This window comes from Hipposideros armiger, unplaced genomic scaffold (assembly GCF_001890085.2).
Source record: "Hipposideros armiger isolate ML-2016 unplaced genomic scaffold, ASM189008v1 scaffold_89, whole genome shotgun sequence".
Taxonomy (NCBI): domain Eukaryota; kingdom Metazoa; phylum Chordata; class Mammalia; order Chiroptera; family Hipposideridae; genus Hipposideros; species Hipposideros armiger.
The window spans coordinates 271,089-281,370 of NW_017731439.1; the positions used below are offsets into that span (position 1 = coordinate 271,089).

At 55.2% G+C, this 10,282-nt stretch overlaps 1 protein-coding gene across 1 annotated transcript in view; it reads left to right on the forward strand.

The window, feature by feature from the left end:
• Positions 1–1,565: 1,565 nt before the first annotated feature.
• LOC109383823 (heat shock 70 kDa protein 12B) overlaps positions 1,566–10,282 on the forward strand; it is a 17,244-nt gene continuing 8,527 nt past the window's right edge. The window contains exons 1-5 of the mRNA XM_019644594.1: positions 1,566–1,690; positions 6,909–6,968; positions 8,740–8,837; positions 9,859–9,983; positions 10,198–10,202. Of these exons, the coding sequence (XP_019500139.1) occupies positions 6,926–6,968; positions 8,740–8,837; positions 9,859–9,983; positions 10,198–10,202 (271 nt within the window). The 5' untranslated portion in view covers positions 1,566–1,690; positions 6,909–6,925. The remainder of the gene's footprint in view (positions 1,691–6,908; positions 6,969–8,739; positions 8,838–9,858; positions 9,984–10,197; positions 10,203–10,282) is intronic.

Sequence of the window (10,282 nt, forward strand, 5' to 3'; positions counted from 1 at the left end):
CGTCCAGACCCTTTGCCTCTTCCCCTTACACTCACACACAGCCCCACTTCAGTCCTCCCACTCCTTGCTCAGCCTCTGAAATGAGTGGAAGGCCTGTCAGCCCCCATCACACACCTGTCACACTCACACGGACAAATACAAACACACACACACACAAAGGCACAAGACACAGCGACGCATATAAATAATATACACAGACACAGTCACATAGATATCCCAAGAGACACAGACATACATATACGCACAATCATAGACACACAAAGACACACTCATACACACAAACACACCTACACACAAATACAGGCACACGAGCAGATACACACACTAATACGGACACACACATGAAGCAGCCAGTGGAGGCTGCTGACTGGATACCAGTGACACCCAAAATTACCTGGTGTAGCACCCCCCCCCACCCCCTAACCTCCTTGCAGGGGGACCTCTGAGGCAGTGGCCCTGACAATAAGGGCAACAAGCTTAGGAGAGGTGACCCTTTAGCTGGGGAGACTTTTAGATGGGCAGAGGAGACATACAACTCCAGGGCAGAAAAATGGCCCCTGCGAAGGTTTGGGGTGTGGAGCAACTATGGTGCTCAAAGAACTGTGGGGGTCTTGTCTGGGGAGGATGTTGGGGACCAGACAGGAGGCCAGCTCCCTTAGCACAGAGAGAAGGGCTGAGAAGCAACTTTTGGCTCCCATCCCATCGGTGTCCAGCCTGAACCTCTGTGGGGGCACACTGGGCAGAGGGAAAGGGGTCCCACTCAGGCCCTGCCAGAACCAGGAGGTGAGGGGGCACCCTAAGTCAGTTGCCTTATAGGGGCCAGGCAGAAGGGGGTCTTCCCCTTGCAAACCCCCTGTTTGAAGGCCACATCCCAGCATCCCCAAGGGGATCTGGGTTAGGACAGGAATAAGGCTGCGAGCCCTAATGGGAAAGGGGCTGGGTACTCCTTGCAAAGGCAGATGAGTTCTGAGTGATTCCCTTGCCAGGAGTGGGGCTCCAGCCTGCGAGAAATCTTCCCTCGCTGCCCCAAACTTCCTCAAGGACAGAGTTAGGCCGGAGGCTCTTGGAGACCAAGCTAGGGAATCACAGGGGTGTAGTCTGGGTCTAGGGACTGGAGGGGTCTGGGGCAGGCCCTCCCTCCCCAGCAACTAGGCTCTCACAGATGGGCTGGTCTAAGCAGAGCCCTGAGATGGGCCTGTTGGGGCGGGCGGGGGAGCCCCTCCACAGCTGAGCCGCAGGAGGCCAACGAGGGGTCTGGAATTCCTCTTCCCCTCCCTCCACCTCCCCTCCTCACCCTTCTCCCCCAACTCCCCAGCCACCCCCCCCCCAGCTGCTCGGGAGCGGGGAGGCGCAGCTGGGGCTGCCCAGCCGCTAGGCGCAGGAGGGGCGCAGGGAGGGGCCCTGGACGCTGGGCCAAGCTGGGCCCCTCGGTGGAGGCCCCGCGCAGGCAGGCCACGCCCCGGCCTCGCACATCTGGGCTGGGAGCGCGGGCCCACCCGGTGGCGCAGCCGGCGCGGCCATCCGGCCTGGGGGAGGGGGCGGCGGGTTGGGTGGGCGGTGCGGGGCGGCGGGCGCGCAGCGCGGGGCTGGGCGCACGTCGAGGGCTGCGGCCGCCGCTCAGGGCACGGCCACTGGCTGCGGGCCGCGATCGAGGTGACCGGACAGAGGTCGCGCTGTCGGGAGGGCTGAGGTGAGTTCTGGGGCGAGGGGCTGCTGGGCTCCCAGGGAGGAGAAAAGCGCCGAGGTTAGCCATCCAGTCCTGAGTACTGGGCTGTCGGCTGAGACTCCACCACAAACTTCCTGAGGCTGGGGGGCCAGGTTAGGGACAGATTTGCAAGCCCCTCTCTCCTGTGGGGGCTGCGGGTTCAGAAACGAAATTGGGGCAGCGACTATGGGCTCCCATCCGGGCTTTGGGACCCCACACACGCTTTGCGGAGGGTAGGGGTGCTGGATAGACTCCTGTGCCGTGGGATGGCAGGATGGTGGGGCTGGTGTGGGCCTGGGAGCTGCTCCAGGGGGCCAGTTTGTGGAGGACAGGGTACCTAAGGATTAAGTGTGTGTGTGTGTTTGGGGGACGTCTTGGGTGGGAATCCCAGGGCCTGTGGTCCTGGAAGTTCTAGAGTAATTGGGGGGCCAGGGGGCCACAGTTGCAGACTGTGGACTGGCCTGTGACTAGGAACTCTGGTTTCTCTCTGTAAAGCCAGCTTGGGGGTCCAGGTGAGGTGGAGTCTGAGCTCCCTGTAGGGCTGTGGAACCTGTCTGTGAAGCAAGCTTATGTGGGAAGAAAGACTGGGAAGGAGTAAGCTCTAAACTATGGACTTCTTATGAGAGCAAAGGCAGCCCTGGAGCTCCAGAAAGTAGGGAGGTGATGGGGAACCAGTGTGCAGAGGATGGGAGGGGCTTCAGGGCCTGGGCTGTGTGGGACAGAGGTTGTTTGTGAACTAGCTGCTCCCATGATGAGGACCCACCGGGGTGGGGCAGGATGTATGGAAAGAGAAGTTAAGGACAGGAGGGGCCCCAGGAGGCCATTTCTGTCACCCCTGCCCTAGCACAGGAGGAGGCAGCCTCCCCACCCTATAGCCTCCCACTAGTCCCTCCCCTAGGGGACTTCTCTCCAGGGACAGACTGAAGCAGCCCTTTGGGGTTTCTGATCTGTCCCTTGAGCCCTGGTTGGCTCAATATCTGGCTTAGAAGAAATGCCTGTGGCCTCTCTTTGCCTGCTGATAGAGTCCTGCTCTGTTAAAGGGCTAGCAGGATGCTGAGCAGTGGGTGGGAGAGGCTGGGTCCCAGTGTAAGGAAGCCTATGGGGCAAAATCTGGGTGGGTTCTTTGTCCTCACAGGCAGAGGACAGGTATGTGTGGAGCCCTGAAATCCAGCAACACCACTTGTCCCCAGTACGCACTGGGGGTCAGGTGGGGGGTGCATAAGTATCCAGCTTTAACAACCCCAACCCAGGAAAAGACCTTCAGAGAATTCTCTCCATCAGGCAAGAAGTCCTAGGCTTTTGAGTCTGGGGGCACTCTGGGATGGGAGTCTCCGATTTAGAGTCCGTACTCAGCCACACCCTGTCCTGGTCCCCAATGACTGATATAGTTCATGCCTGTTGGATAGAAGTCAGTTCCAGGAGTCAGGGTGAAACTGAAGATTAGAGGTTGATGTAAGGTCAAGGGCTAGGAATCCCCAGTCCATGGACAAAGACAGGGGTCAGTCCATGGGCAGGGTTAAGTAAGGCTCTGTCTATGGGTAGGGTAAGGGTCAGTCTGGGGCCAGAGTTTAGCCTGAGCTTGTAACCAGGAAATGAAGTTACTTTCTGTGTAAATCAAACTACCCCACCCAATTATTCTCAAACCCATAAGCATTAGCAGCCTTAAATGAGTGGGCCCCTGGGGCAGGATCTGTCTCATCCCGTTTCCAGCCGTGGACTCTGCCAAAGACATAATTTTTGGGAGCTGAGGTTGTCCTGAGCCACATGGTCAGCACTCTCCTTAAATGTTTCTGGGTGTGTGTGGATGGTGAAGGATGTGCCGAAGACAGATGGGGCTGCCCCCACCCCCTTCTACCTCCACCTATTAAGGAATCAGCAGGATCCTCCTTTAACACAAATTTATTCTGGTCCTCCTGCCCTCCCCAAAGAATGCAGAATGACTAGAATAAAACTCTCAATAAGACCAAAATTTTCTAATGAGAGAAAATTCAGAATCCACAACACTAAGGGTAAGAATACTGCACACATCTGTCCAACTCCCTGCATTTATCAACAACCTTTTTTTAACCTGGACTTGATCCTCACAAGCCCCCTGTGTAACCCATTTTGCAGGAAAGGCAAAGACAGGCAACAGGATGCATTCCAGCCAGGTGCCATAACAGGTCCTTGCCGACCCTGAGACCCCAGTGTAGTAGGGCACTCAGTGAATCACCCACTTAGAGATGGGAGGTAACTGGACAGCTTCAGACAGCTAGGGAGATTATAGGCACACAGTTTGGATGTGGAATCCAGCTTAGAGTGGATGACTCCTGACTCTTTTCCTGGTGGTTCTAGATTGTTTCTCCTCCAGCTGTAATAGTCTTGGTCCAGAAAATCCATTCATTCCTTCAACAGTGTTTCCCCAGCACTTACCTCAGAATCCCTGCATAAAGAAATGCTCAATAAGTTTTTGCTGAAGAATTGAAACAATGTACAAACAGGGCTGCCAGCCTCTCCCTTGTGGCCTTGATCCAGTGTGTGCTGGTAAATATTTTCCTGTCAACTCTTCCAGAGGGACAAAACCCCATTTCATAGTGTTTGCCAATTTCTGTGGTATAAATGTTCCCACCATGGCTGATTTAAAGCTACCAACGTGATGTCAGTGAGTTCAGAATTGGGAAGAGATGCACAGAATCAGCTCTTGCCAGCTGGTTCCGGCACACCCTGAGCTGGGCCCCTGTTCCTGGCTCCCAAGGCCCATACCCACCCCCCCATTTGCTTTTCCGTTTCTCAATGTCACCCAGCTGCTCTATGAGTGCCAACGACCTGCCCCTATCTTCCCCTGATTCTGATTCCTGGGCATCCAATTGTGTATCTCCGATGACAACAGGATTGAGTGTGTCGGAAATCTCTGTGGACCTGGATATGTCTGGGTGTCTGTGCATGACGGGACTGGGTTGTGTGAACTGTGAGTGAGCAAGGGTGTGTGCATGGGTGTGACAGTGCCCAGCTGTGTCTGCCTGTGTTCTGTTAGCAAAACTTCCTGATCAGGCCACTGGCTACAGAGAGGGAGTAGGCTATGAGCAGCCCCCACTTTTGTTTAGAGGGACTGCCAGACCCACTAAGGGCAGTGGCATTGGTGATCTGAAGACTGGTCCAAGGACAGTTGAGCACACTTCTCAAACTTAAATGTGCACCAAACCACTTGGGATCTTGTTAAAATGCAAATTCTGACTCAGCAGGTCTGAGGCAGGGCTTGAGGTTCTGCATTTCTAATAAGCTCCCAGAGGATCCAGTGCTGCTGTCCTGAGACCACACTGAGTCACGGAGCTGTTGATGACCTGGAGGACTGTGCCTCTAGCCTGGGCCGCAGAACCTCACCAACACAAGTTCAAGTTCCTCCCATCTTTGAAAAGAAAATAAAAACCCTTCCTTCCCCCCTCAAGCTTTAAGTTCCTTCAGCAATTGCCTGCATATCAGCTCCTGATCTCAGCCACCTTCCTGGAAGTGCTAGCCCCACTCTCTTACCCTCTGATTCTCCTCACCTAGGCTTACCTGCCTCCCACCCCATTTCCATCATTCCACAAAAATGCATTCCTGAGCCATTCAAACGGGTGTTCCCAGTCTCATCTAACAACCTCTAAAGGCATTTAGCCTCATGCCTTTCTCTTACCAAGATCTTCATGAAACCATAGCAGGCATCCCCATCTCCTCAGCCAGCCCACTGTCCGCTAATCCACATTTGTGTGCAGGTTCTCCTTTCTTCCCTTCTCCCATTCTATTCTCTGCCAAGCCTCCAATGACAAACACACATCTCCACCTCAGTTTCTCCCTGAGATCATATATCCCCTGGCTCCTTGGTCTGTCCTTTCAGCAGTTGCAGAACTGCACCAAAAACATTGCCTCTTTCCCCCTGCCAGCCTGCCCTTCTCCAGTATTCTCCATCTCACCGTCCATCTCCTCGCCTGAATCAGATAATGTCACCCTTGACGCCTTCTTCTTCTTCCTAATCCCCCATAGCCAATCCAGTCATCCACCATCAGCCCTGTTGGTTTTAACCTCTAACGTAAGTCTTAAGACACACAGCCATTGGGCTCTGCTTCCGTGTTGTCCCACTCTAATCCACACCCCCATGCAGCCCATGCAGGGACTTTTTTTTAAAGATTTTTTTTTAATTGGGGGAGGGGAACAGCCTAGTTGTTTGTCCTTCAATCTTAGCTGTGGAGGGCGCAGCTAGCTCAGCTCCAAGTCCAGTCGCCATCTGGCCGCCCGTCGGCAGCTCACGGTCACTCAGCTCAAGGTGCCGTGTTCAATCTTAGTTGCGGGTGGGTATAGCCCACCATCCCATGGGGGAATTCAACTGGCAACCTTGTTGTTAGGAGCACGTGCTCTCACCAACTGAGCCATCCTGCCACCTGTTGGCAGCTCAGTGGCAGCTCAGCTTGGGCGCAGCTCACTGGCTCATGTGGGAATAGATCCAGTGACCCCGTTGCTCAGAGCTCACGCGCTTAACCAACTGAGCCACTTGGCCCGCCCCAGAGGGACTTTCTAAAACGAAAATTTCGTCATGCCCCCCCCTCCACTCTGCCACTTCAAACCTTTCAAGATTTGCAGTTGTCTGTCCTTCATGTAAAACCAAATCTAAAATAGAGCCCATGGGGACTTGCCTGCAGGGTCAGGCCAGCCCAGCCCCTCTCGGTAGCCTTACCCTGCTCCCCTTTCTGCCCCACTCGTATCCATCTGTGACCTTGAAAGCATGGTTTAGAATATCTAACTCACTTGGGTGATTATCTGGTTATAATCAGCTTTCCCACCAGGCTGTGGGCCCACGGGCAGGGCCAGTGTCTCTCTGGGTCTCTGATGACCCCCAGTATCCGGCACAGAGTGGGCAGTGAAAACATGTAGGAGCATCCAACAAAGCAACTGTTAAAAATACCTTTTTGAGACAAGCTGGAACTGTGCGACTGAGCATTAGATGAGATTTAAAAAAAAAAAAAGACATGCCACAACACCATTATCACGTGTAACAAAATTAATAGTAATTCCTCAAAGTCTTTATCTGTTGGAGAGACATTAAAGAATTTATAGGTGAAATAACATAATGTCTAAGATTTGCTTCAAAGCACTCCAGCCAAAAGTAAATAAATAAAATAAATAAGCATTCAATGAGGGAACAAAAAAAACACAAATAAATGCCATTCTGTTTGTCTGTTCCTGTTCACAGTCACAGGGCCTGCAAAGATGCTGGCTGTCCCAGAGCTGGGCCTGCAGGGACTGTACATCGGTAAGACCCCCTCATCTTGGCGCCGACCCATCACTCCACTTGCCCCAGCACTGAGATTCACCCGCAGGCTGTCCACGGGTACCTTTCCCAGAAGAGGTTCCTGTGTGTGTGTGTGTGTGTGTGTGTGTGTGTGTGCACGCGCGCGCGCACGCATGCACACGTGTGCAAGGAGGGTTGGTGCACACAGGACTGTGCATGTGAGTGTATGTGCGCATGTGCATACAGAGCACATCTGTTCACGAGACCCTGCATGTCTATTAGTGTGTGTGTGCAGAGCAGGTCTGTGTGCACAGGACCTAGTGTGACTGTGTGTGTCTGTGTCTGTTTGCCTAGGGGCAGGTCTGTGCACAGGGCCTTATGTGAGAGTGTGTATGTCCGTCGGTGGGTCTGTGTGCACAGAATTCTCTGTGTGTGTGCGTGCGCATCTGCCTGTGGCCTGCTCTGGAGGCAGGCTCTGGGTTCTCTACAGGGGTGGGAGGCCAGGAGGCAGGAGGGACACTCCTCAGGAAGTCCACTCACAAAGACCTGGCGGGCCGGGCCTTCCTTCCTGCCTCCCTTCCCAGGCTCAAGCCACAGCAGCTTGGAGCTGGTGGCAGGGCCCAAGTCCACACAGGTTGCCTGAGAAAAGGGAGCCCTGGGGGTGTCCCTGCCCCTCCAGCCCCTCAAGACGGACTCCAGCCCTGTCCAGGCACTTTCTAGAGTCTCCCTTCTGCCTGGGCCCTCACATGTGACCCCAAGGCCAGGAAGGGCTGGAACCTGTGAGGGCCACAGGGCAGGGCAGACACTGAGGGAGCATAGGCTCTAACCCTGGCTCAGCCTGAAGCCAGACAGACCAGTTTGCTTTGTCTCTGGGTGTTCACACCAGACCCCATCAGCCTCCCAGTCCCCATCCATGAATCTCAGCGTAGCCCCAGTCTCCCTCACAGGGGCCTTAGCAAAACCTAGTGTGGTGGTGACAGGCCACCAGCCCACACCTGGGGGACAGCTAGCCAGGCAGGCCCCTGAGCTGCCTTAGTCTCCAAACCAGGCTTTAGGCTACTTTCTAGGAGCTGCACTGCTTACTCTCACTAAAGCTCCAGCTCAGTCCTGGGCCTGTGAGAGGGTCTCAGTTGGGCCTCCTGCCCCGCCAGTGCGGCTCCGGATGTATGTGTGTTGGCGGGGAGGGGGTCGGGGAGTCTTGGGATCCGACTTCCTAGTGTTGTGGGCACCCCTCGGCTCAGGGCTAGGCTGGGGGAGGTGCTGCTCCACCTTGATCCTCACCAGGCAGCCTGCTGGGCCTGTCCTTGGACCTTGGTGGGGAGGGAGAGAGGCTAGTTCTCAGGTTCTGATTAGAACCATGTGGCCGAACTCTAGGGGGAGGGGAGCAGTTAGGTCTGTAGTCCCCACACCTTTTCTGGTTTCTCCACCCTCCACCCCACCCCAGGAGCGTACCTGCCCCATTTGTCCTGCCCTTCTATCTCTGGATTCAGTCTCCCTGACCCCCACAACACTTCTGTCTCTCCCTCCCCTGCTCTGTTTGAGAGGTGCTGTGAGAGACAGACAAGGAGTCCCCAGGTGAGGCATAGGTCATCCTCCAAAGATGGTTGCCTCTAACTGATAAAAGGCCCTGCCTCAGTTGTCCCTGCCTCAGTCACGTCCTTCCTCCCTTCCCCAGCAGGGCACCCCTTGATTTGACCCCCCAAGGACTGATGGGAGAGCCCCCCCAGGCCTGGGGTCCAGCCACCAGCCCCCTACCCTGATTGTGCCACAATGATTTGCCTTGTCTTTGTAGGCTCCAGCCCAGAGCGGTCCCCCATTCCCAGCCCACCCGGCTCCCCAAGGACCCAGGAAAGCTGTGGCATTGCGCCTCTCACACCCTCGCAGTCTCCAGTAAGCCCAGAGTGGGGATCTGGGTGGTGGGTGGCCTAGGTAGTATGGAGGGGGTGGTGTTTCAGTGAACAAGGCCTGGTGTCTGGTAGAGCCCTGGCAGGGCCTGACCTGAGCTGGGAGTGACACCCTGCCTCCTGTCCCTGCACACCCCAGCCATGTCCCCCCACAGAAGGGTTAACCTTAGGTGACCTTGGACCACAGGGGTAACAGTTCTACTGAGGTAAGCTCCATGTACTAACTCCCAAACACCCCTCCTCCAGGATGACGCCCAGGAGCCATTGTAGCTAGCCTGCCTGGGGCAGGTATATTTCTGAGCATATAGTTTTTCAGGGTCCTCAGAGTACTGGGCCTCCTACAGTTGCTCCCTCGCCTGTCAACCACAGCCCCACCTGAATACAAGTTATATCTGGGAAAGTGGAGACATGTTGCTAAAAAATAGTTTGGAAATTACTAGCTTGAAGTATCTTGGACATAACCCTCCCCTAATTTCCCTGGGTCACCCCACCCCGGATGGCCTCACTCTAGTGATTCAGATTCAGCCTAGTGACCCCTTTGTTCTCAGGGAGCGCAGGCCTGGTCTGGGAGAAGGTAGGGACTCTCTTCTCTGCCACAAAACTAACAGTCTGGTTGTGTTGCTGTGGCCACGAAGATCAAGAGGGTCAGACATACACAGGTCCATGTGCTGTGAAGCTGCCAGGAGGCACGTAATTGCTCCCAGCTGGCTCAGGCTGTGAAATGGTGTGAGATGGGGGTGGGGCAAAGGCAGTGCAGACAGAAGTGGGCAGAGACCCAGAAGCAGGAAAGCAGGAACTTGAGCCAAAAGCTGCACAGACTATCTGAGAGGCAGTTGGCATCTCCAGGGCTCAGCCTGGAGCCTGGGCAGGGAGTGGAACCCAGGCAGGCAGGTAGGTGGTGGTGGACTAGGGCTGGTCTGGACCACAGCCACGGGAGGGGCAGGGCTCCCATGTGCAGATAGCCTAGCCCTTGGGCTGCTCCCTGATTCTAGGTCTTGTACTTGCAGAAGCCTGAGGCCCGAGCCCCTCAGCAGGCCCCCTTCTCCGTGGTCGTGGCCATCGACTTCGGCACCACATCCAGTGGCTATGCCTTCAGCTTTGCCAGTGACCCTGAGGCCATCCACATGATGAGGTGAGGGCAGCTGGGCTGGGAGATGGGGATAAGGCAGCTGGCCTCACATCCTGGGATGGGCCTGGTCCCAGAAGTACTGTCACTGAGGAGACATGGCGTACCCTCAGAACTCCTTCCACCCCTAGTCTGGGCTCCCTGCTGAGGCAAGAAGTTTGAGGATGGCCCCATGCTTGGGCCCCCAGCCTCAACTGGAGCAGCTCCCTGCCCTCTGCAGGAAATGTTGCGCTCTATTTTTAATTTTTTTTTAATTTATTGAGATGGGCATACAATAAAATACACAAATCTCTTTCTGGGCTTGT